Below are 27,916 nucleotides of genomic sequence, written 5' to 3' on the forward strand. Positions count from 1 at the left end.
TCTCATTCTGAACCAGCCATAAAGACAACAGCTAACAGGGAAAGGTGCTATGCTGAGGGCAAACTCCCCAAAAGAAGTTATCATACACCTTTCAGAAGCAAAGGTGGACATGACATCTCTCAGGTTGGCAGTTACATCAGAATCAAGTGGGGAGTACCTTCAAACTATAAGCAACTAGATCTTGACCCCAGAAACAGTCTCAATAGGTTTGGAAGAAGGCCCAGGAAACAGGCTTTTCTTATATTTCCCAGGTGGTTCTCATGATCCACCAGAATTGAAAATCACTTAGAAAATATCCAAGAAACCCATTCCTAGTCCCCAGTGCAGTGGCTTGGCTGTAGATCTCTTATGAAATATGAACGGTGGCTGAGTTAGAATGGCCAGGAAAGAGTGACTACTAATATAACAGCAAGAGCAGGGGGCTGCTGAGAATGGAGAAACCTAGATTTGGGTCCCGGATCTGAAATCACTGAGCACCAACCCATTCGGGACCCTGGTTCATCCATTCATAAAATGGAATGCTCAACGCACAGGCCTCACATTCCTCCCCAAAATATGAGACGTGCCAGGCACTCACGTGAGCAGTGACTACACATATTATACCAGTTTAAGAGATAAGTACCACTGAAAGGGGGAGCTTTTAAAAGATAAACTCTATGTATTGCATTTTAAGACATGACTTCAGCTTTAACTTGGGCACAAAGCATTTAGAAGCAACAGCAAGATGTGAAATGCTTCCTTTGTAAACTCAGCAATTCCTGAAAAGAACCCTCACAGACATGCGTGAGAAAAGAAGAGGTCTTTTTACCAGTTTATTGCTTCCCAAATAATATCTAGGGCAGTGGGCTTTGTGGGGAAGTGGCCAAAAGCCTCCTAAAGACATTTTAGCGTATGTCCAACAAAGTAATTGACTACCAAATGATGAGAAAGTAACTATGAAGCTTGACTAGCTTATTTTTATAGGCATTTTATACATACATACATATATACATACATATATGTATGTATATATAAGCAGGAATGGGGTATGTAAAAATCCACTCTCCTATAAACTTGGAAATAGGCTCCATGTGAATGGAAAATTGTCCTTTTTTTTTTTCTTTTTTGGCCTCAAACCAAATTCCAAGGGCCCACCTATCATAGTTTTACACACATGGACATCTGGCAGGGAAATAAATTAAGGCTTACCTTAGAGAGCAGGGAAATGCATCCATTTATAAATGTTATTTTAGAAGGTACTGTCTGATCCTGTTTACTTATTAACTTCATTAGAAGGCTAATGAATCTACTGCTGAGAAAATGAGAGGGAGCTCAGGCTGGGGAAAGGGATGGGAAGAATTTCACACCCCTTCTCCAAATGGTGAAGTTATTTATGATTGTGATAAAGTGGCACTGCATTTGGATGAAGGCGAAAACAACATAAAATCACAATCAACAGACACGATCCATACAAAAGTGTTACATTCTCTCAGCCGCTGGACAAAAATCAAGATTTATACATGTCTGGGTCCTGCCTCATGGAAGAAAAAAAGACTAGGCCATAAAAATGACCCCTCTTTCCCATAATAAATAGGAAAACAATAAATCTGTAATCCAGACCCCCTTCTCCAGTGTTCTCATTTCTCTATTCTCTAACAAAGGAAGATGTTTGAGGGCTCAGTATTTAGGGCAAACCCCTTTCTTATTCTGTTTTTTGAAACAAAGACTTTCATAGATTCAATGATGCTCCTTTTGTTTAATGAATTTAAATGAATTTAAAATTTAGTTTGGAGAGGTGTTCCAGCAAACACCTGCCAACTGGACACTACCCATCAGTGAACAGCACGTTAGCAGAGCTGTGTCTGTGTTGTTGACACTACCCGATTTTTGACAGAAGGTGGCTGTGCTCAGGACTGAGGCTGTTACCTGCTGCACATCATAAATCCCAAAGTGGTGGCATCTTCTTGTTTGCTTTCCCAGGTTGGAAGGATCTGTGGACTTGAGAGTTAAAAGAGACTTGAGAGATCATTTAATCTCACACCTCTATTTATGAGCAAACAGAAGGATGGCAAGAGTAATCCAATTTACTGGTAAGTGAGATGCGCCCAGAGCCAGGCTTCCTCTGAGCTCACTGGTCCCTGGTCCTATCCGATGGTAAGAAGCCACTAAGGTGCACTGAAAATTATACATCCTGAGTAATCCCCAGCCTTACTAAACTGGAATCTCGGAGAGGGCCCAGGAATCTAGATTTATAACACATTCCACAAGTAATTCTGAGGATGTGCCAAGTTTGAGACATACACATGATCCCACCTCTGTTGATTACTTGGGAGGTAACAAAACTTTTCAATGGGCTTAGATTCCATTATGGTTCCATTAAAAAGAAAATCACCAGTAATGGATGAGCTAACTCAACACTATGTTAAGGTAACTTAAATCAGATTGTGCTTTGTATCCTGTACCCGAGAATCAATCATTATCAGCACCTGGTGTAGAAAAACCAAGAAAGGTATTAACCTTCCCCTTTTGCCAAGCACAGATGAGTATCCAAAGGAGAAGACTCCAGAGTATTCTCTCAGTAGAAGTATATCATTGTCCAGGGATGCCTGGGTGGCTCAGGTGGTTAAGCATCTGCCTTTGATTCAGGTCATGATCCCAGGGTCCTGGTGTTGAGCCCAGCATTGGGCTCCCTGCTCAGCAAGGAGCCTGCTTCTCCCTCTGCCCCTCTCTCCTCTCTCTCTCTCTCTCAAATAAATAAAACATTCATTAAAAAAAAAAGAAGTGTATCATGTCCAGGCATTATGCCCTTAGGATTCTAGATGTGTTCTGTACCCCGCCCTCCTAAAGATACCAGCCACATTCATGTAGAACCTGGTAGAAGCTGCTGGGCTAAGAGGATGTGGACCTGTGAACAAACAATAATGATTCTATTAAGTAATAACTTGACTGCAGGCATTTTGCATTCCATATTCCATCTCACTAACTTCCCACAAAGCTCCCTTATTGTCATCCCATTATATTGGTGAGTAAGTGAGGCTTAGAAAATTAAAACATTGCTCAAAGTGGTGCAGCTAATAAGCATTAGAGCTAGGATTCACATCCGGACAATCTGAATCCAGGACCCACTGCTGTAACCACTACCCATATTCAGTCCCACCTATTATCAGGTGTTTCTGAGAACCATGGGAACCACGAGTATATGAAATAGTCTTTCCTCTCAGGAGTTTTCCACCATAACAGAGAAATAAGATGTTTTATTTTAAACACCAAAACAAAAAAATAGGTGCCCTATTGATCACTTCTCTAATTCCTTCCTAGAATTGTTTTGCATCCTTTATAGAATGAGGTGGGTGATAATAATAAAAATATAGAAGTATTTCTAGAGCAAGGCCACTCCTTGCAGAGTGCACTGTAGTTTGCATATACATATTATTCTTGCATATGCCCAATGTTGTTTCCTAGTACATTAATCTTACCTCTCAACCAAACGAAACATTCCTTGAGGATAACAAGCATGACACAATTATCCTGCATCCCCCAGCAATGAGCACAGGGCTGCTTATATAATTGATGCTCAATTAATATCTGTTCAATTGAATGCTCTGTGACCCATTCAGGAGCTTTCACTAGATTTATTACTACCGAAAGCAAATAGAAGGAGGCCCCAGTTCTAGAGAGAGGATTTCACAGCCTGTATCATCAGCCCAGCCTTCGGGACTTCACATATGAAGAGCCTAGCGAATAGGACGGAAAGTTTTTAATTAACAGCCTAACGAAAAAAATGTCATTCCAATCTGCAGTTTTGTTTCTATTAATTCGCTCAGATTCAGCAGGAATTCCACTAAGGAATTGGGGTGAGCAGCTGTAGAGGGAGGGAAACACATAAATAAATCATGAGTGTCATTAAAATTTGTAAACTAATAACTTCTGGGAAGTCTTAGCAATTATTATCAGGGTTTTCTTGGCAAACAAAAAATTAATAAATCCAAAGGTCTCCATTTTCTATTAAAAAGGAACACCAGCGTCCCCCAGAAAGGTCACTGACAGAACAATTAGGGGAGGGAATAAATGGTCCAGTCAACAGCTTGCGGACCAGATGAAAAGTCACGGGATTCCCCAGTGGCAGGAGGATGAGACAACTCAATACAAGGAAAGCGACAGGCTGAGGCTGCAATTGAACAGGGGCTACTGTGCTTCAGTTCCAATCTGCAAGCCCTTCTGTAGTGCAGACCAAGGGCTAGGCATTGTAGATCTAGGAACAAGAAAGGCACAGGGGCCCTGCTCTTGAGAGGGTCCCAGGCTGGAAAAAAATCACAACACAGTGTAAGTGGTGCTAGTGGTGAGCGGAGGAGGGGCACCCCTCTCAGGGAGGAGGGGCAGGGGAGCTGCCTGGGAGGATGTGTGCAGGAAGTGGTAAGCTCTAGAAACACCTTAACCAGGAACCCCTCCATCAGCTCTGTGGGCCCCAGGAGAAATGGCCGAGCAGCCTGGTTGCTTTTCTTTTCCTTTTTTTATTTAAAGATTTTATATATTTGAGAGAGACTGAGAACCGGGCAGGGGGAGGGGGGCGGAGAGCAAAGGGAGAGGGAGCCCAGTGCAGGGCTCGATCTCATGCCCCTGAGATCTGACTTGAGCTGAAATCAAGAGTCGTCCGCTCAATCACTCAGCCACCCATGTACCCCAGGCTGGTTGCTTTTCTAAGAGCACAATGTGTCTCCCGCTGTTGTCAGGTAGAGGAGATGGCAGAGAGAAGCAGCTCAGCTACCAGGTGACATGATGATGACCAACCCTCTCTGAGTGCTTTCCACTGGTAGGCACTGGGCGCCAGGCACTTTTCTAGGCAGCCTGAGCATTTTATTTCATGCAAAATACCATCCCCACGCTGTGAGGTGGGAGCCAATATAGTCCTCATTGTACAGTAAGGACACGGAGGCACAGAGAGGTAAAGAAACTTGTTTGACGTCCCTCAGTGGCTAAGTGGAGGAGTGCGGACTTGAACTTAGTCCCAGAGCTTCCATTCGTAATTACTTCGGTGAGGACGAAACTGATCCACTGACGCTGGGCCCCCTGCCTTTAACTCATCTCTCCTCCTTGGGTCAGGCTTCTATAAAATCTAACAGAGGGGTGCCAGCATCCCTCCTCACTGATGGGCAGCCTCCAGACTTGACACGTTGTGGACTGAAAATGCCCTGAAAGTGAAGCCCTGTGTCTTTTAAAAAATGTCAGTCCCCAACCTCATTAGTCTATAAGCTTGACTCCTATATGGAAAATGCCCTTTGACTAAGGGATACCAACAGATGGTTGTGCTAATAACCAGCTTACACAGCCATCCTTGTGGCAGAGAAAAAAATTGGAGCCCCTTCAGTATAACAGTACCAAGGAGTTTCAGAAAGAATGTCACGGGGGCACAAGATACTGCCCCCCACACACACACACTGAATGCTTTTAAACAGTCTTTTGTCTATTTAGAAGTAGATGGCCTCTGAATTATTAATCCAGTGAGGCAAATAATTATATCACACTGTAACCTGGCAGGGAATGTCATCTTGTCATGACAGTTGCTGCTCCAGGCTCCTCTGCTGTACAGAAAATTGAAGAAGAATCCCCAAATTCAATTTCGACTTGGTTAAGCATGTTGGGCCAAATCATGAAACTGAAAGGGTGTGTGTTTAATTTCGTTTCCTTTCTCCGCACACTGTATTAGTAAGGGAGATCACAGTGCTCTAGGCTCTAACTGCAAAATACATCATCATTATCAGGACAGAAAAGAGGATGGGAGACACAGATCTTTAGGGGATGAGTGGGGAAGACAGTGAAAGGTTTGAAGAAACTCTGTGAGGCCACAGCACACTGGAAAATTCCCCTGAAGTTTAGAAGCAGCCCCTTTTCTCACTCCAGCTCTACCCACGGCTTGCCAAGCTGGGTTTTATCAGACCTATGGACCCCTGGAAACACAGCACAAAAATACATTCGTATGTAACATCTATCCAGAGGGAAAGCCTACATCATCCACCAGCTTTCCAAATCCCAAATCGCATTGTATGGGTCAATTACCTATAAACCACACTCTGTGTTACCCTCTTTTGTTTGGCCCCTTCTGTGAACATGATGAGACCCCAAACCCTTCCTCCCTGGTCCAAGACCAGCTGCTCTCTCTGCCTCCTGCTTGGCTCTCTTCTCTCCAGCAGCCCAGCCTTACCTGGCCATTTCCCTCTGCTAGAGACATTTTTCCACTTCTCATTTGCCAAATCCTATCCCACTCATCAGTCCAACACCCAGGTCAGAGAACCTTATCTACAAAAGAACATCCTTGTGCCGCTAGAAATTGATATTTTAACTCCCTCCAATCAGCATAATGAACAACAATCTAAATCACTCTTCTCTCCTCCCTAATCCCCTGAAGATCTCTGCTAACTCATCCATAACACAGAATACATTCCGTTGGTGCCCTGTAATTTCCACCACATGGACCCTGACATCAGTGGATCCTTATAAACAAAGTCAATAATGTAATGAACACTATATAAACACTGAGGGTTACAGTAATCATTAGTCATTAAAATTAAGTGAACACTTTCTACATGTGAGTCACCGTCTTAAGGGTTTATACATTTATTATTTCATTTAATCCTTGCAATCCATCCATTAATTCATTCACTGAGCAACCATTAAGGATCTCCTGTGTGCCAGATATTGTTCTAGGCACTGAGAGTACAGCCCTGAATTAAAACGGACAAAAATTCTCCCTCCACAAGCTTAGATGTTAGTGGGTGTAGGCAGACAATAAATCAATCCATAAGTAAGATATTTAGCATGCCAGATGGCGGTAAGTACCAAGGAGGAAAATGCAAGCTAAGTAATGCAATGTGAAGTCCTCAAGAAAGGCCTCCCTGATTAGGCAAACAGAGACGGGAAGAAGTTAGGCGCTGCCCGGCCCTGCAGAGAAGAGCGGGAAGAGCCAAGGGTAAGGGCTGTGGCAGCGAGAAGGTGGTGTGTTTCAGGAACAGCAAGGACTACATGGTTGGAGCAAAGGTAGCTTCTGTACTATCTCCAACTTACATTCAGGGCAAGAGAAATGGGTTGAATGGCGACCACCCGCAAGAATTCGTTCAACATCCTCATCCCCAGAACCTGTAAGGGACCTTGTGTGAAAGAAAGGTCCCTGCAGGTGTAATTAAGGATCTCAAGATGAAACCATGCCATGGGCCTAACTGCGATGGTAAGTGTCCTCAAAAGGGACAGGAGAGGAGAAGGCACAGGGGCACAGGAGGGGCCGTGGGGGCTCAGAGGCAGGGAGGGAGTACCGCAGCCACAGGGAATGTCAACAGCCCCCAAGTCTGGAAGAGGCAAGGGTGCTCCCGAGAGCCTCCTAACAGAGTGTGGCCCTAAAGACACCTTGATCTCAGACTTCTAGTTCCCAAACCTGAGAGAGAGCACATTTCTGCTGCTTTAGGGCCCCCCAGTCCGGGGTACTTTGCTACATCAGCCCCGGGAAGCTGATAAAGTAAGGATCCTGCAGTTACAGAGCTCTTTAGGTGGGCAAGGTGGGACTGAATCCTGGCAAGTAGACATCAGGATGCCCTTGGGGCCACTCGGCAGTCTACAGTCTCTGCTACACACCAGGGAATACACTGAGTTTTATGACCAAGGGCCACACACTTCATCACATATGGGCCCCGAGCTGCAAGCACCTGGTCTTGGCTCCCTGGCTTCACCTGGCCCACCCCTAGAACTAGCCAAACACGGGCTGCCAGGTAGACCTCTCACCCACTGTAAGGACAGGATTTTCTGGCTTGTTTCATTATTTGTCCCCAGAAGACAGCATGGGAGTCAGGCTTAAGGTATCAGCACGGTATCACTGCGATTAGACCTAAGGGGAAGGTTTCTGAGGCTCTAATTCCCTGGGAGTCCCATGTGAGTGGAAATAGGCATGCTCTCATCTATTAGACGAGCCCCAGTTACTTATATCTCTGCCAATTTTCACTGAGCAGCAAAATTAGGTTTTGGACATCTTGTGCAAATGGAGGCAGGCCTGAGTCGATATGAGCAATTAACCCCTAAATATTTAATAGATGCTCTCACTGCTCCCCCTCCCTGGGGCAGACTCTGGTTAGTCCTCTGCAAACAAACAGGTCAGATGAAGAAGCAGCAAGGCACACAGATACTCACACCCCAGCCGTGTCTGGCTCCAAACCCTCAGGAGAGAGCTCTGGGGATGATGACACTGCCAGGTGAATGGCCTTTGGGGACAGTGTCCTCCCCAGGGTTTACCAATGACGAAGCAAACCAGAGGGACACACAGCCTTCCCAGAGTGTGAAGTGTCGACTCATGGGGACTGATGCAATTTGCTGTTGCCCTGTGTGACTGCTGGCAATGAATGTGTGTGTGTGTGTGTGTGTGTGTGTGCGTGCGTGCACAGGTATGTGTGCGGCGTACAGAAGGGCGAGTCTGCCCGTGCTCCCCATCCAGAGCAACTCCTCGGGTCATGGCTTCATTCAAGCTCTCTCTGACCGAATCACCCACATCCTCCTTCTCCTGTCCCCTGTGACCAGCATCCCACCAGAGCAGACTTATCCAGTAGGCACAATGGGCACAGGGCTTAGGGCTTACAGTACTTTTAGGGATCCAAAAATTATTTTTTTAATTTAAATTCAATTTAGTTAACACATAGCGTATGATTAGTTTCAGGGGTAGAATTTAGTGATTCATCAGTTGCATACAATACCCAGTGCTCATTACATCACGTGCCCTCCTTACTACTGCCCATTACCCAGTTACCCCATCCCTCCACCCCCTTCCCTCCAGCAACCCTCAGTTTGTTTCCTAGAGTTAAGAGACTCTTATGGTTTGCCTCCCTCTCTGTCTTTATCTCATTTTATTTTTCCTTCCCTTCCCCTATATTCATCTGTTTTGTTTCTTAAATTCCACACATGAATGAAATCATAGGTATTTATCTTTCTCTGACTGACGTATTTCACTTAGCATAATACCCTCTAGTTCCATCCACATCATTGCAAATGGCAAGATTTTGATGAACTTTTAGGCTGAAAAAAGTTTTCATATACTATATTGATACATTTATCTTTATACCAATGCTGTCGTAAAATATACATTTCTCTCTATGTTAAAATACATGTATTACCAATATACATTTTAATATATATGAAATTAAATATATAGTAAACGTTTATTAAATATATAAACTTGTTAAATAGTAAATATTTACTAAATATGTACATTAAATTTACCAATATATATTAATAATTATATATATATAAATAAAATGCATATATTAAGGATCCCACGAAGGTCCCTGTGTGGACCTGATCCTCACATGTGTCTATTCTCACAAATACAGGTAAGAACCACAGTATCTCACAGATGCAAAGGACTAGAAATGGTCCTTTGGCTAAGACTCACACCCAAGGCAAGAATCCCCCCTCCAGCAGGCTCTCCTTGCTCTGGGCAGGCTTATCTGATCTCTCTAACCAGAAGTGTGTTCCTCAAGCAAATGAGACTCGGCAGGAACCAGGAACTCAAAAGCAACAACGGAGCCAAGCAGAAGGTGTGACAGGCCCCCAAAGAGATAAGCAGAGTGCTAGGGGAATTCACGGGTGGGGCCATCCGTTCCACCCCGGGCATTAAAGAGGCCTTCCATGAGGAGGACTGTTTTCTGTCTCTTCCAAAACGTGCTTCCCAACCGTGTGGCTGGCATTCTTCACATAAGCCGGGCCAGAGTAGCTTGTTAAGAACCTCTAATCCACTCACCTCCACAGTGAGCTCTCAGTCACGCTCCCCAGATTGAAGTCATACAGCTTCGTCAGGATAAGGATCACCTGCAGTGGGGACAGGGGAGGAGGGCAGAGGAGAGGAGCAAAAGGGGAGAAAAAAGGAAGCTTACTTTAGTTTGTGTAACAATATACAGTGCATCTCAAATCACCCAGAGGAGGGCTTAGTACTTATCCGTTGAGTGGAGGGGTATTATAGGATCAAGCAAGGGAAAACAATTATTAATTTAATGCACCCCCGTAACTGGTAGCATTTATTTTAATCCTGGCGATGCTTTGCATTTGAAATAAAACATGCCAACAGGAATTAACTGGGTATCGACAGTTGTTTCTCTACATCTGTCCTCCTTCAAGGCAAGGTACCGGCCGGCTGGCTCTGATCACTCCTCCAGCCACCCAGGGATCAGAGGCTGGGCTCGCTTTTGATCTGAAGATGACTCTGACTTACAGACTTGGACCTAAAAGGGTAAGAAGGAACGGGGCCTAACTCTATGCATCTACAGACAGGTTCAAAGAGATTTTGTGTTTCCCTCACTAAGGCCGCAGCAGCCACAGAGACTTAAATGGCAGGCAGGCCCAGTCCCCAACATCCTCTGATGTCATCTGACATCTACCATTAGGCATCTGTCCTTATCATGGAGTAAGCAGGTCATTGGACTCCACTGGACTCCAGGACCACTTTCCTGACTCAGTTGAAAGGAAAAAAGCCATAAGGAAGCTGTACATGAAAGAGAGTGGGACTTCCTGTAGCAGCATTAGCAGTTTCCTGAAACGGTCTTGGGCTGGTCAGACTGGTCCTATGTCCTTTAAACTTCTCCAGCCAGGGACTGGGATACCAGACGTTTCCCTGCCTGCCCTTTGTGTGCCTGGGCAGCGGCTCAGACACAACTTCGAATCTACAAGGATTTCAAGCGTGTGCACCTGAATCGATTTTAATCAAAACGCAGGTGCCTTATATACAGCGCCTGCCTGCACACGTGATAATCCAGTTACACATAATTGTGTTTATCTAAATTTAATGCACAACTCATTTCACTTTTCTCAGCTCCTTCCCATTCCACAATTTAACTTCCTCCAGTTCATTTGCACAGCAGCCATTAAACTCTTTCCAAGATAATGAATTTCTGCTACCAAGATGGAACTTTCCCATTCTAGGTATCTATTTAAGATTACAGAAAAATAATCAGCCATTATATTGAACATTTTTATGGCATTTCACTGACAATAGAACACTCACTTGGAGATTTATTCTCATCCAGCACCCCATGGGGTCGGTCAGCACTATTTCCATTCCTTTTATGTAAGCTAAGAAAAAATTAGAGGCAAGGAAGTGACCCATTATAGGTCAGAAAGAGTCCATGGCAAAGTTGGTTTGGGATGTTCAACTTCTCTGCAGGGCCATGACTGGAGGGCTCTTCTCAGAGTGCATTCTTTGATGGAGAGTGGTAGGTGGGCAAGAAACAGCCAAGCCAAGAAAAACATCAATGACATGGCTATTTGCAGAACAGGAGAATCTACCCACTACCTGTCCTATGAACACAGCCCAACAGCAAGGAGTGTGCATTCACTGCAGAGAATTGCTCCCCACAGTCTCTCAGGGGTCCTTGCCTCTCCCACTCATAGAGAGTTTCCCCATTTGTAAAAGTCAAGGGCTAACAAAAGCAAAGGACTTAATATCCCCATCCTCTCCAACCAAATGCCTAGGAATGCACCAATAATTCCTGTTTGCTGGATTCACTCACACACACACAGAGAGAGAGAGAGAGACACACACACACAGCAGACTTCGTCTCCCCTTCATTTTACCTTCTTTCATCTACAAAGCCATGATCACAGTCACTATGTAAAAACATGGGTTGGCTATGTTCTGGCCAACCCAAATTCTGGACAAACTCCAAACTGTGCTCTTCTAGAAATAGGTCAGAACACCCATTCAGAGCTCTGCAGGAGCAAATCAGGCCATTTCATTTTCTCCCAATATCAAGCCTTCAGGGACATCAAACAATTGCCAAAAAGTATAAAGTCCACATAAAGAGAAGAAAGAGGTGTAGGGGGTAAGAGTTCCACTTAACCAACAGAGCTTCTAACAAACAACTGGGTCTGGAAAGCCCTGGAAAGAACCAAGAGCTGTTCTCATCCTATCAGTCTCCTTACTCAAAGTTTAGACCCTCTTCTTCCTTCCCTCCATCTTCTCCGTCCTTAATGTCTCTTATACATCTAATCTCATGTTGGTGTCTGCTTCTTGAGGAATCCAGACAGACACACCCTTCCATACCTCTAGGACTATTATTTCTGCCTTCATGGTAGATAGTTCCAATTATGCCTCTTGATTTGTGCACTTTTTTGGTTAGAAATTGTTGCTGATTCACTCTGCCTAAGGATGAACTCCAGACTCCTTAGCTTGTTATGTAAGGCACTACACATACACACGTGCACATGCACACACACACACACACACACACACACTCCTCCAACCACTTTTCCATAGTTCTCAAGATGCTGTCTTCTGCTTTAACAATCCAAGTTTCTCAAGGTGCTGAATATAAACCAAACCTGTTCTCACATCCCTGCCTGGTTTCTTTCCTGTTACATTGTATCATCTATGCCTCAGCCTTTTATTACCACCTGCACGTGCCTGACCGTTGTTCAAGAAACAACCTGAAGCCCACCTTCTCTAGGCAGCCTCCCAGGACCGGACCAGCCATCAGAGTTCTCTCTCCTCTGAAGTCCTACTGCACTTAAAACGGGATTACATAACTTGGCACTTAGTCAAACACTATCCTGATCCCTTCTAGGTGTCACAGGATTTGCCTTCTCGACTAGGTTGAGGCAGGATTTGTGTTTTGTACTTCTGTCTCCCTAACAGGTAAGCTCAACATGTCAAAGTTTCCTAAAAATAATCATTTTTGAGCCAATGAAGAATAATGGTGTTTTAGCAATAAATCATAGTCTTCAGACGGGGATGGTATTAATCTAGTCTCTCTCCCTCATTGTATAGATGAAGGAACTGATGCTCAGAGAAAGGACGGGACTCAAGTTAAAGTCTCGATAACATGTGACCTTGACCAAGTACCCAGAGCACCGTTCTTCCACTCCATGAGTACAGCTGGAGCTTAACCATCACTGGGAAACCTTGCAGATTCAGATTCTCTGGTCCCACTCCTAGGAGGTTTGACTTGGTGGGTCCTGGGTAGGGTCCAGAAATCTTCCTGTGGTAACTGGAAAACCACACTAGAGAAAGACTCCCATCCCACCGTGATTCCTCTCCCAACTGTGTGCTGTGGTGACCCCAACCTTCCACCATGTTCGAGATCCTCATCTAGAGAAGCATCCCCCCCTCTAAATGGAGTGAAACCTTACAAAGAAAGCACGCAGCAAGAGATGTAGGAGGAAGATGTCTCAGCAAACGCACCCCAGCATTCCCCAGAGGAAAGGTCCAAACACTGAGAATTTGGGGCTGGAAGCTTCCTTTCCCCAGGAGCCAGCACAGAAGGACAATAATAGAGCTATGAAGATATGATAATGTAACCTTTAGCCTTAAGATATTCTGTGCCAAGCAAACAAAACCAAGAGTGAAACAAAGCCTGCCCATCCCTGGCTTCTCTCACCACTCACAGCCATCCAAAGGCCTCCAGAGAGGAGGGAATTAGCAGGGAAGAAAACTGGAAGCAGATGCAGTAAACCCACTAAGCCTCAGACGCCTGGGCAAGTACACAGATCAGAAGGGGAAGACATGAGTGGGCCTCGGGACTCACCACTGGATGGGAGGTGGCACAGGAAGGCTAGCGGGGCTAGTCTGAGACCTACAGCAAAGCCTGACTTGACTCCTCCCCAGCAGATGCCCCCAGAGGAGGGTGGACAGTCAAAATCAACAAAGGAAAAGCAGTGAGCAAACATTAATTGAACCCCTGCCATGTAATAAACACGGCGCTGGGTGCTTCTCCAGCCTCACAGCAAACTTTTGAAACTGAGCAAGTGTAATATAACATTCCCGTTTTACAGATGAGAAACCTGAGTCCCAAGAGCTAAGCAAGTTGCCCCCCAAGGCATACAATGAGCAAGAGCCGGAGCCAGCATCCCCACCCATGGCTATCTGACACAGCACGCCTGCTCTGCTCTAATGCAACACTCTCCCATTCTGCAAATGTTGATGTGAGTTGGTTGTGTGGGCGGGCAATGAGCAGTCATACAGAGAGGAGAAAAGCACATCCTTGACCTCAAGGAGTTGAACATTTACTCATGAATTTCACAAATATTTACTGGGCTCCACCTCAGTGAATTAGAAAGGCACCTGCTAAACTCTGGGACTCTGGGAGAGATCCAGAGCTCAAGGCCCAAGGGTGAAGGTAACTTTTGTTTTCTTTGTTCTTGGAGAAGGTAATAGGAAGCAGAGATATGGAATGAGAAAAGAACTAGACAAACTGCTGGGAGACCCAGGTTTGTCAAATAAGCTCATTTTTGACCTAACCGGCTACAATCCTGGGGGCTCTTAGACAGCAGGAGAAATGAAAATAAATTGGACTAATTCATGAGTAAATAGCATCTCTCTTAATATAAGCTATTTACCTACAGACACAGAGAGAGAGAGAGTGTGGAGAGAAGTCCCTAGACATGTATGTGTGTGTATATATAAATACAGTTAGAAAGGTCTATGTATATAGAATGAGTACACACACACGCACACACGCACCCTTAAACTGGCATCTGACCTCTTGTCTGGAATTACACTCCGGTTATTCATCTCTCACAGCTTCCATCACATAGGGTCAATGTGACTTTTCTGTATGTCTGACTTGTGTGTTAGATTGTGGCCTCGCTGACGTTAGAAATCAGGTCTCACTCAACTCTGCATCCCCAATGCACGCCACATCACCTGACACTTGGCAGGCACTACACAGGGGCCACTGAATGAATTATGGATGCAGGACAATAAAAGAAGAGATGAGATGATAAATGTATTTGAGAGGTACAGATAATGTGCTATAAGAGCTGAAAAGAAGAAGCAATTAAGTCCCTAGAATGTGACCAGAAAAGTCTCCATGAAGGAAAGATTACATGAGCTGGAACTTAAAGTATGGTAAGAATTTGGATATACTAAAATGGAGCTCGTTCACTTTCTTTCTTTCAGTTTTTAATTGAACAGAGATAGATGGGGGAAAAGGAAGGGGGGTGCCTTTCCAGTTACAAGGAGTAGCATGGAAGTAGAGCAGCGGGGGCCATTACAGGCAGGAGCAATCATGTGTTGAATGCAATGTCATGTGTACGTGAGCCACCTGGACACGTGGGCCATGCCAGGTCAGGAAAGAAGGCACAAAGGACAATGGGCTCATGCAGAAAGGACAGAGGAAGCCCAACCTGTGGTCAACTATGGGCAGATAAAAAGTTGTATAAGAGTGAGGACAGTGATAACAAGGGGGGCACAATATTATACCAAGAGACTTACTATGTGTGTATATATAATATATACATAATATCTCTACTAAATAATATATATAAGGGGGCTAATTAAAATACAAGACTTACTATATATATAACATATACATTATATAGTAATACATATATTAAGGGACTATATTATAATAAGGGACTTATATAATGGGACAATAAAGGACATGGCTAGCCTCTTACAAAATCATCTGGTGCTGTCTTCGGTGACCACCCACCTCCACTTCTCTTGTCCCCAGGCATCTAGTGTCTTCTGCTGCCCCCAGGTGCTCAGGCCAGCCCTTGGCTAACTGCCTGCTCTTTAGACCCACGCAGGCAGCAACTAATGTCTTTATTTCCCATTTCCATTTTCTCTGCCATTCATCTATTCCTGACTTATGCCAAGCACAGCATAAGATTCTTGATGATAAAGTGATCAGAAGAGAAGTGGCTACTGTCCTCGTGAAAAGCAGAGTCATCCTCAACCTGCTGCTTCCAGGATTATCTATTTGATCTCAGGAATTTAAGTCTCTGGCAGGGCTGGGGAAAGTGATATGTGGGGATAAGGGAGCTTTCTATACTCTTCCCACCCACTTCCTATGAGGGAGGAGGTAACCACACTCAGAACTGCAGACAAAGAAGTCTCAGTCCCTATTCCACCTCAGAACCGTTCCAAATGTCCCTATGTCTAGATTCACCTACCCCATGGGTCCAGCCATCGCCCTCCTGGATGGCGCTTGCAGGGCAGCCTGGAAATAACATAACACATGCAATCTGAGGGCTGCATCAAAACCCAGTCTCACCACATGCCACTGCGTAAGACTGAGCAACTTCTTTATGTTTTCAGAATCTGCTCCAATGTCCTTAAACGCGGATAATGATACACTTGCCCCTGCCAACCTCATGGGATTGTTGATTCCAATCAAGTAAGGAAAGCTGACCTGCTTTATAAGCTGTACTATGGCAATATGAGTTATGAGCATGATAATTATTCTTCAGGAGAGAAGGGTTCCAAGTGATTTTTATTTGGTGGGGGGGAAAGGGGAATTCTAGAGTTGCTAAGCTCCTCCTAAAACGACTCATCCATTCTAGACCCCAACTGCAATACAGGTCACAGATCAGAGCCTGCGTATTCACCTGCCCGCTGCAACCACCACCACCCCCACCCCCGCGACTCAGCTTCAGAAGGCAGGCAGGCAGCCCGGGGGGATTCCCGTCCTCTGAAAGGATAATGCATAACCTGCAAATTCATAAATCATTAGGACGCTCTCACCCGTGAGCACATTCAGTAAAGGGAGGACCTTTAATGCCTGTAAAATTTTACTCTGAAGGAAAATTACTTTAGTTCATTAAACCTTCCTGAAATCTCGGTGCATTGAAATCCATGGGGTTCTCTGCACATCCCCCTCACAACCTACCACTTCACTCCTGCCCCTACCTGAAAGCCCAACAAGTTCTTTGTTTCCAGCCAACTGGAATAAAGACAGTGGCTTTCTTTACCAGAAGTAGTTGACTATGGTAACATAACAAGGATGCTAAAATGTACCCCTCCGGGACTGCCTACAAGGGTGTACTTTTCAGTTCCAGCAGAGTCTCAGTCCCAGGGTCCTCCTCACACCTCTGGGAGCATTCCACCCCCCCAATCAGGGAACAGAAATTGAGTACTCGCAGTCCCAAGTCTGACTGATCTCCAATACCCGGATGTCTGGCACCAACTGGGTAGCCTGAGCTGTGCTGGATGTGTGCCAAATTCGGAATGACATCAAGAGTGCTCCCTGCCTGCTCTGAGTTTACAGTCTCGTTAAGACGACAAGAAAACAGTACAAAATATAGCAACTCTGTCATATACAAGGTATGGAACTCCACAAAGCTGTTATCCCCTTCCCTGCTTTTGATAAGGGCCTTTCACCCACTCTGTGGCTCAAGATAGAACCTCAGCATGACCCTTGGTTCCTCTCTCACCCCACACATAGGAGGACAAACACTGAGTCTTCTGAAATACGTTTTGGGCAACTGTATCACCCAACTTCAGGTCCTCGTAACTGTTGTACTCATTCCCTAGCCAAATACATACAGAATGCTTTCCGTTTGCCAGGTAGTGTAGATTCAGCGCTGAAGAAAATAAGCCAGTTTCTTTGCCCTCATAAAGTTGACATTCTGGCAGGGGAAATAAACAAACAAATAAGTCGGTAAATGACAGAGTCAGATGATGGTGAGTGCTACTGTGGGGGGGGGGGTTAAAGAAAATGAGAAGATGAAGGAACCCAGGAACATCCTCTATGAAAAACTGACTCTCCTGCAAAAGCTTGCATGAAGCAAGAGGTTAAGTCGTGTGGCTATGTGCGTAATCAACATTGCAGGCAGGGGAGCAGCGAATGCAAAGATCCCGAGGCAGGAGTATCCCTGGCATAATCAAGAAAGAGCAAGGAGACCAATGAGGCTGGAGCAGAGAGGAGCAGGAGATGAGGCCAGGGAGATACTGGGAGACGTAGATCTTGCTGGAACTTGTGAACCATTATAAGGACTCCAGTTCTCACTGAGTGAGATGCGGGGCTGCTGTAGGATTTTGATAGAGGACTTTACTTTTAATGGGATCACTCTGGTTGCTGCGTCGAGAAAGGCAGGAAGGGGACCAAAGTGAATTAGGATCCTGTTGTAATCATCCAGGTGAAACAGGGTGTGTGTTAGAGCAGAGCAACAGCCGTGCGCAGGAAAAGGGACATGAGGGGCAGGATGTTTACAAATACTGAAGGCAGTGGCAGGCAGAAGAGCTGACAAACTGGCTACGGGGTATGAATGAAAGAGAAGAGTTGAGGATGACCCTCAGAGCTCAGAACTAAGCAAGTGGAAGCACAGAGTTGCCGTTTTATGAGATGAAGTCTATAGAAGAAGAAAGTCTGGACGAAAGATTAGAAGTTTAGCTTTGAACATGAAGTTTGAGATGCCTAAGAGAATTCAAAGGGAGAAGTCCAATAGTCAGCTGAATAAATAAGTCTGGAGTTGAGGGAAGAGAATCTAGGACAGGAATATCCATTTGGGAATTGTCTGTAATTAGTTGGTATTTAAAGACACAAGACTAGATTAGATCGCCAGGAGATGGAGTGTGAATGGAGTAAAGATATGAGGATTGAAAGCTGGGGTGTTCCAGCATCCAGAGGTCAGGGGAGTGAGAAAGGGAAAACCAGCATGTATTTGGACCTCTCAAAATTGGCACAGTGAGTATTTGTGTCCTGCATGAATGCTCATCAAATGATATTTACTATAGGGAAGACTTTCAGTAATCAAGTGAATAAGATGGCCTTCAGTTGAGACCAGTAAGCCCCTTCCCCCAAATACCCCAGTGTTTGCTCTGTGGGCTCCTCTGTAGCCCCCACTGTGGCAAAGATGAAGGCTTTGCCTGGGCTTGACATGGACTTCCTCTCACCAAGATGATGTGGTTATTGCAACAGCTATGTTCCCCACCTGCCAACATCCAGAAACCAAGGCTGAGCCTCACTATGGCACCTGGAGGTTGATTACAATGCACCCCTCTCATCACACACACGGCGCAATTTCTTCTCTGTGATTGCTTTCCCTACCTACAGTGCTTATGCTAGAATCAAAATCTTTCCATTTCAGAACGCCTTATTCACTGTCATGGTATCCCACACAACATTACTTCCAACAAAGGAACTCATTTCACAGCAAATGAAGTTTGCATTCCCCATGTCCAAGGAATTCACTGGTCTTACCACAAACTTCATCACCCAGAAGCAGCTAGCTAGGTACAATGGTTGAATGGACTTTCAAAGATTCAGTGAAAACCCTAGCTGGGAGCCAACACTGTGACGTTGTGGCGCTCTCTTCCATGATGTGCATTTGACCACTACATGGTCAAAATACAACAGTGTGAGAATCAAGGCGCAAACATGGTAGTGGGTCTCTCATGATGGTCCCCAGTAAGCCATGACACAGTATCTTCTTCACGTCCCCACAACTTCTGGCTCTGTTGAGAGAGAACTCTTGGTTCCTAAGGAGGATTCAATTGTCAAAAAGAAGACAAAGCACCTGACCCACTGAACTGGAAGAAGAAACCAAGATCCATCTATTTTGAGTGTCTCATGCTACCGCTGAAAAGAAGGAAAAGAGGGGTTATTTAATAATAGGGGATAGAGAGACGCCTGGGTGATTCAGTCAGTTAAGCGTCTGCCCTTGGCTCAGGTCATGATCCCACAGTCCTTGGAATCTAGAGAGCCCTGAGTCAGCCTTCCAATTCAGTGGGGAGCCTGCTTCTCCCTCTGCCCCTCCCCCCACTAGTGCACTCTCCTTCACTCTTACTCTCTCTCTCCCTCTTAAATAAATAATCTTTAAAAAAAAAAAAAAAAGAATAGGGGAGAGAAATGGATGCTCAAAGTAGCCAAAGAGGGAGAATTGTGCTGTATACTCCCCATTCTCTTTCCTATGTATTGTGGGTAACAGAGAATTGTATTTCTAAGACTCCCCTGTCATGTGGCTTCCAGTTTGACCCAATGGGGGAGGCAGTGTACTAGTAGGGACCAGCAGAAAAGGGAAAAGCTACTCTCTTCCCACTTCTGTTTTGCAGTCACAACACAAGGGCAGCAAGGGAGCTGGCGAGAGCCATAGCAATTGTGCTGGGTCGCAGAGAGAGGAAGCACAGACTCCCGCGGCCCCTGCAGGTGCAGCTCAGCACACACAGCAAGAGCCCATGGGGTGAGGGGAGACCCTGACCTCCTGTCCTGTTTCTTCTCCTCCTTGCAGGGACCTGTAAAGGTTTCTGCAGTCACCAATCTTTAAGCCACTCTGCCTTTCTCTTCCAAACTCCTCCAGCCTTGTAAGCAACTTTTGCCTTCAATGTCTTCCCTTAGAAATACTGGACTCAGAGACCCTCACTGACACAGAATGGTCTGCGAGGTGAAAGAAACCCAGGAGAGTGAGCCAAGTAAAGAAAGCATTTCAAGGGGGAAGGAGGGATCCGCTGTGTGAAGTGCCACTGACAGTTCATAGATGAAGAATGGACCAGTGCATTTAGCTGATGGATGGCTGCAGAGGCCTCCAAAATCACTACTTGACTTAATTTCTGATCTTCGCCCCTCTTCCACCCTTACCCCAGAGTGACCCTTCTAAAGCGGAGACCCAGTCCTATGACCAACTGCCAAATAATCTCCACTGACTTTGCACTGCCTTTAAAATCAAATCCAAGTTCCTCAGCACGGCACAGAAGGTCTTTTGCAACCTGGCCCCTCTTGACATGTTAACCTTCTTCTAGAGTCACTTTCCCAAATGACATCTAAATTCCAGTCACACCGGAATACCCATCTTCTTCCCTGTTCCCTGCTCCCAAGCTTTGGCACAAGCTCTCTTCTCTCCTTGAAAGTCCTTCCCCCACTCTTCCCTGATCTCCTTCTGGTTCCTCAATGCCCAGCTCAAATGTCATCAACACTCTGATGTCTCTCAATTGTCCTCTAAGACAGGATGAGTCCTCCTTGGTCCATGTTCCCCTAACTTGTTGCACATACTTCCAATGATGCTACTCGCCAGATTATATTGTAATTTTCTATTTGCATGTGTATATTCACCATGAGGCTATGTGCTCCTTCAGGACAGGGACCCTGCTTTTCTTCTTATTATGTTGTAAGAGTATCATTATGCTGTTCCTTGATGTGGTGCTTATAAGCAACAGAGATACAACACTTCCAATGCATTGAAACTGTTGCCACAGGTGTTCAAAGGAGGAGAAGATGGGTCTGGACTGGGGTAATCAAGGTCCTCAGAGAGGAAAAGAGGTATAAATGAAGATCTTAGGAGATGGGAGGAAAATGGAAATATCCCACCCTCTTCTTTCTGGAGTATTTTGTAAACTTTTCTTAGTCCCTTTTCCTTAGATAACCCTAGCCTGCAAGTCTCTCCAGAAGGGAGAATTCGAGGTGGTTTAGGAGAGAAATTCATGAATATACACAAGAGAGTAAGAGAAAGGAGCAAGGCAAGGGCAAGAAGGGAAGATAGTGAAAACAATCTTCTAAATATGACTGTATTAAGTTTTCAAGAGCTGTTATTCCATAGGGACTTCTAGAAAAGACAAAGGTATATACCTATACCTGAAGGGATATAGGTTAATGAAAATACTAGATCTAATGACAAAAGCATGACTTGATCAAGTACAGTAGCTTAGACAAGAACAGAACAAATACAGAAAAAGCAGCGATGGGACACGAATATATATTGAGCACCTACTAAGTGCCTAGCACTGTGCTTGGTGCTCTATGTGCATTATATAGATAATGGAAATAACCACAGTGAAATGTAGATACCATTATCCACATTGTCCAAATGAGGAAACTGTCTAGGTCAACACCCAACACTGGTTTGTTTATTCCTGCATGATCCAAGTAAGGGGTAAGAGATTCAAAAAGTAACAAGCATTAGTCATCCCTATTTAAAACAGGGCTATTGTTAAGAAAGTACTTTGCAGAATTTGGTTGCTGAAAAAGGTAAGTGACAGATCAAGGAAATGGAAATAGAGTGTTGTTGAAACAAGGAGCTTGTGAAAAATGGCTGTTGAATAGTAGGGGGTTGTTCTGGTTTTGTATAACGAGCCATTAAAAATTAATTAAAAATCCATTCACTCTCATTCCCTAAGGGACTGTGAAAATGAGAGAGAGAGCCATCTCCTGGAAATGATTTAGGTAGCATGCAGCCCAGTAACAGGGGTGGGGCCAAATGACCCCAGAATTCCCTGCCACTGTCTATATTCCATGACAACAGCTCACCAGAACTAGAGTTCATTAGCTCAAGGTCTGCCATTAACTAGGAGTTTGAGTTCAGACCTTCCTATGTGCCCATCACCCCCCTCCATCCAACCACCACCAGCGCCCCCTGAGGAGGAGGCCAAGGGCAGGAACAGATGTGAGCAGATAAAAGATGAAATGCTGGCTCCAAGTGAAGCTTTCGGAGATAATCAACATAAAGGAAAAGGTAAGAAATCTGTTTCCTTGGGAAAGGAGCAAAAGCTCTACACCAGTCTTGGTGTGGAATCCAGGCTCTGCCACTTACTCTGTGTGACCTGAGACAAGAGGCTGAGCCTATGGAGCCCAGTGTCCTCATCTGGAAAACAAAGCCAATATCACTTTTTTCACTGGATTGTTTTGAGGATTAGATGAAAGGTATCTTCTGTCAGGTGCACAGAAAGCCCTCAGCATGCATCAGGTCCCTTCCATCCCAGTTTGTCTCTGAGCAAACCAGGTCATTTGCCACCAGAGTAGAAAAATGCCATGTCCTGAGAGGGAGCATGTCACTTCTTTAGTGATGACAACTTGAAGCTTACAAAATAAAGAGCAACCTCGCCAGGCCTCTCACTGATGTAGAGATGAAAGCCCAGAGCATTCCCTGAGTGCTGGTGCTTGCTTTATGTGGACATGCATTGACAGCCTCAGCAATGGAAAGATCACAGGTCCATCAAGTCCATTTTGCCTGGTGTGTGATCCTACCCACTTGTCTATTTTCATTTCAGGGTCTGTCTCTGCCAGTCCCGCCTGCAGGCGCACACACACACACCCCCCTCCTTCTGCCACTCCTGTCAGGGGCATCATCCCCTCTTGGTCTCAGGAATTGAAAGAGCTCTCAGCCACACCATTTTAGCTGCTGACCCCAGTGGATTTTCTGGAATCAGCAAATCCCAGATTAGAAGTAGCTACCAGCCTGAGGTGCTTCAAATGAAACCAAGAGCAGGGATTCAACTAGATTGTAAGATGCCTCAGGGCAAATGCAACAGCTGTCTTATTTGTTACTATAGCTTCAGCATCTGGGACAGTGTCTAGAACCCCCTCCTCAACTCCTCCCCCAACCCCATCCCCTGTACGTGATGGTGGAGCAAATGGTCTATCACCCAATTCGTGATCTGCCATTTATCACAACTTGTCTCCTATCCAACCCTATAAATTACTCTTTCATGGGCTCTGCACTGTGCTAAATATTGTGAAAGGTGGAAAGACAAGAAACACAAGGTTCCTGACCTAAGGCACTTTCAATGCAAGAAGAGAGATTAATATTTACACGACTACCTTTGGTGAAAACTGGAAATGGTCTGACTTACACCAGGCTAGATACATACTACCTAACATTTCAGGTGAGTCTCGCAGTAACCCTGCAAGGTTGACATACAATAGTAATAAGTGATTTCCAAACTGGGATGAACTAGAGGATTACCCTCCATGAAAATTTTTACAAGAGGTGATATTTGAGCTGGCTTATTTTAGTAGGTGAAGAAAGCCAAAAAAATATTTTTTGCAGGGGGGGCTCAGGAAGCATCACAAGAAAACACAAGGAGAGTGGAATTGTTGGTCACATTTCAGGACCAGAAGATGGTCTGCTTCAGGCGCACAGAGATGAAGACCCAGACTGGAGTCTGATAATGATGGTTTTAAATGCAAGGAATGTAAATTCCGATTGTTTCTGTAACAGATTACCACAATGTAGGGATTTAAAATAATACAGTTGTATTATCTTACCGTTTGGGGGATGAGAAGTCCAAAATGGGTTTCAGCGGCAAAAATCAAGGTGCCAGTTAGGGCTGTGTTTCTCATCCCTTCTTGAGGTTCTAGAAGAGGACCATTTCCTTGCCTCTCCCAGCTTCCACAGGCTGTACCCATTCCTTGCTTGTGGCTCCTTTCCATCTTCAAAGCCAGAAATGGCTCGTCACTCTTTCTCACGTTCTATCAGTCTCTTACTCTTTCTGCCTTCTTCTTCCCTGTTTAAGGATCCTTCTGATTACATTGGGTATTCCCCTGTATCAGGTAACCTAACATAGTCAAAGGCTCCAGGCATTAGTAGATGAACATCTGGGGAGGTCACTATTCTGCTTACCATGCCAGGTTAAGGAGTTTCTACTCTACTCAGCAAATAGCACAGAGATGTCTTAGTGCTTGAGCAGCTGAATGATTTGTTGGCACCCGTGTTCTGGAAACAAAATTGTCCCAGAATATGAAGGGTGGATCAGTGAAGAGGAAAAACAGGGAGGCCAGTGAAAAGGATGCTGCAATAGTCCAAACCTAAGAGATAAAAGATCTGAACTGAGACAATGACAATGAGAAGAAAAGAAGGAGGGGGAAAAAAAACCCTCTGAAAATTGTTGCTAAGAATTGCAAACGGGACACAACAGAAAAGAATGGAGTCAAAGATGCCTCAGAGGTCTCCCAGAAGCTGGTGTGCTTCATTGCGATTTGAAGGTGTGCACTTGAATCCAGCTCCAACACTTACAAGAGGACCATCTTGCATGCTTCCATAACCTAACACTCATTTCATCCCCCAGGTTGGTTGGATGAGTTTCCAGTCTAATTCCCTGAATCTGTGTATCCTCCCTCTCTTCGGATACATGCTTATGGCCAAAGTTCTCCCTTTGCCCACTCTTGCTCTTGTCCATCTACCTAAGAGATAGATGGGCATGTTTGTGATTGCCTGACTAACTCCCTGAACTTCTAAGAATTTGCCTCCTGAGGTTAACATTTTCTGGCCTAACCCATGTATCTGGTCACCTCTTGAGCACATTCACAAACCATATGCCTGGATCTCACTTGTGGGTTGCCCAGATTTCCATGTTCTTCCTGAGTTGGTTTTGTTCTAGAGCTTGACCCAGAATGGCTGAGAACTGCGCCATGGCAGCCACATCTCAAGACATAACAGATGAAGAACTGCCCCATTCATGTGGTAGAGAGTGGGGAAGGGGAGTAGATTTTAATCTGTTTAAGCTCTTGGACAAGCACTTAGTCAGTGTCCAGGGGTCTCTACCATATATCCTAGTAAAAGGGCCATCCATTCAAGCAAGAGAGTGGTCACAAATCCCAGACACTAGAGGTAGAGAATATTTAGTGTGTAATCAGGACCACACCATAACCTAGAGAAGAACTGCTCCCCTCAGTCTTTTGCAGCCACCAGCATTCCCCTAGCAGCCAAACCAATATCCCCACTGGAAAGTTATATGGATTGCCTAAAATAACACAAGCCTAGACTTTGTCTCCATATAACTCTGTGGAAAGGAGCAGAACCTCCAGCAGCTGATGGTGGATGATTTAAGAGCTCTCTCTCGTGTAGCCTAGGACATAATAACAAAGAACACATAATTTATTTGTATTGATTCACCAGCACACGTTTGATCATATCTCCTTGTCCTTCCTTTTGCTAAGAATCCATGGCCACAGTCCTGAGAAATTTATCTTTTGCAAAATATCTCTGTAAAAAATAAGTTCCTCACATATCTTAGCTACAGCAAAAGAGTCCAGCCAGGGAGACTGGCCAAGGAAAAGGGGAAAGGGAGCCGGCAGCCCTTCTTGTATACTGACTCTGGTCTCAACAATCTGCCTCCATAAAGCAGGAAAGTGTGTATGGGAACCGAAGCCTCAGTTTTCAGACAGGGACTGTCAGATATAGAAACAGAAATTGGGGACAGATCAGATTCCTGTTCTAGAGGAATAAGGAGCACAGAGGAGCTGGTCAGATTCTGAGACAAAGAGACGAAATAAAAAGTGAGGAGCAGAAAAAGTTTGGACCTCATGACAGACTGGGGTGGCATAAAAATGCCCAGGTGTTCAGCACTGTTTCCATTTAACCTTGAACGAATAACCTGCTTGTATTGAGCACCTGCTATGTACTTGGCTCTGCTCCAGAAGCTAGAATGGAGTTTCTTCTCTCCAGAGATTCTCAATCTAATGTTGGGGGCGGGGAACAGATAAACAAATATTTCATGTGATTTCTGCACTAACAAGGGTACTTAACTGCACTAACTCAAAGACTCGGGTGACACTTGCAATCCCGTGGTGTAGAGGCTCCTCCCACTCCAAATAGAACAGAAAACAGTGGAGAAAAAGAAATGGCTTTGCATTTTGCCAAGGCTGATCGACCTGGGTGGGCACAGGGAACTTTAAACCTGATGTTGAATGTGCTGTGCCATCACGTAGAAAGAAGCCATTGGCTTTGAAACTGCTGTATCTCTTGGTGTCCCACAGAGATGTGGCAGTAACACCTTTAGCCTGTTTAGTGGCCCTTGGCATTAAGGAGACTGGTCTAGAAGACCCCAAAAGGAACATAAACCCTCCCTTCTGCCATATGTTCTCCACTTCCTGTTTCTCTCTGCCTGCCAGAATCCCCCCACCTACTCTTCCAGTATCAGCTCAAGCCTGCCACCCTTGGCAGAATCATCCATTACCCCAGTACACAGGCATCTCTCCAGCTGTGGCCAAGTTATTCCTCACTATCTCCCATCTCACATGCTTATCTTACAACTTGACCTTGACACTCCTTCCATTGAGTGAAATTCCTGTCCCTGACTTTGACAGTGGACAGATCTTTGTTACTGCCCTGACCAATAGCATATAGGGGGAAGTGGTACTAAGTGCCCTTAGGATTGTCACTCTCAGGTCCAAATGCCACACATGAGGAAGCACAACCCAGCCCACAACAGGACAGACCACATGCAGGGACCACAGTGTTGCAGCTCACAGCCCAGCCGAGGACTCGGCCAAGTCACTGGACATGTGGGAAGACAGCCTCCGATGACTACAGCCCCAGCCAACCAGTCTTGGCTTTGACTCATTCAGCTGAGGCTCCAGACATTGCATACCTCAAGCCCTATCAAACTCCTTGACCCACACAGAATCCAAGAACATAATAAAATGCTCTTCTTTTGCATCACTAAGTTTCAGAGCGGATTGTTATGCAGAAATGTACCTAGAACACCATTCAAAAAAACACATGCAGCATTTAAGGAAGACAGTCATTAGGCATGTGGAATTATTTTTCGAATGATTTGATTCATGAAGCCCTAACCTCCACAGGTGGAATGTATACTCCTTGACAGAATGCATTAGAACCTTGTGGGCATCTTCCTATGGGTGTACTAAATACCACATGCCCTGCAGAGTATTCATCAAGGAACCCCTCAGACCTACGCCCTCCCTGAGGACTGCCACATCTCAAAGACAGCGTGATCATCCCTCAGCTGTCCAAGCCAAACACCCAGGAATCCTGCTATATTCCTACCCGCACCACATGCAACCCACCCCCTACTCTTCCACCCCTGATGTTCATCTCCTGCCCTTCTATGCAGGCCCACCCCACCTCCCCAAGTTCAAACCCTCATCTTCTCTCATCAGCACTACTGCTACTGCCTCCTTCCGGTCTCCCTGCCTCTAGTCCACAAGCCTCTGTTCTGCAAAGTGCCAGGCTGCCTTCCTAACACCCAAATACGATACACCATTCTCAAACTCCTCCCTGACTCCCTACTGCCTCCAGGGTAGAATCTACAGTGACTGGCAAGGCACGAGTGCCTTGTCCACGTGGCCCTGACCTAGGTCTCTATGTCTCTATCCTTATTTCCTGTCACCAGCCCTTCCCCTTGGGTTCTATTTTCTGGGTTACTCATCTGAACCAAAGAACAGAGAACATGATTTGAGTGGCTTTTTTTCAATTCTCCTCACAATGGTGCATAACCAGACCATTCAGGCTTAATTTATTCATTCTCATATTCCCTGTCTCTCTCTCTCTCTGCCTCCGTCTTGTTTCCTGGCTGAATGATCTTGCAGAAGCCTCTCTAGACTCTAGAGTTGTGCTCTCCTATACCATAACCTTTAGCTACACATGCCCATTTAAATTTAAATAATCAAAATTAAGTCAATAAATAAAATTAAGTAAAAAAAAATTAATAACTCAGTTCCTCAGTCGCACTAGTCATATTCCA

General features: G+C 45.1%; 1 protein-coding gene across 1 annotated transcript in view; it reads right to left on the minus strand.

The window, feature by feature from the left end:
- SORCS3 (sortilin related VPS10 domain containing receptor 3) overlaps positions 1-27,916 on the minus strand; it is a 568,094-nt gene that overhangs the window by 386,482 nt on the left and 153,696 nt on the right. Inside the window, exon 2 of the mRNA XM_057308491.1 lies at positions 9,749-9,816. Within this exon, the coding sequence (XP_057164474.1) occupies positions 9,749-9,816 (68 nt within the window). The remainder of the gene's footprint in view (positions 1-9,748; positions 9,817-27,916) is intronic.

Source organism: Ursus arctos, unplaced genomic scaffold, assembly GCF_023065955.2.
Source record: "Ursus arctos isolate Adak ecotype North America unplaced genomic scaffold, UrsArc2.0 scaffold_7, whole genome shotgun sequence".
Lineage (NCBI taxonomy): Eukaryota > Metazoa > Chordata > Mammalia > Carnivora > Ursidae > Ursus > Ursus arctos.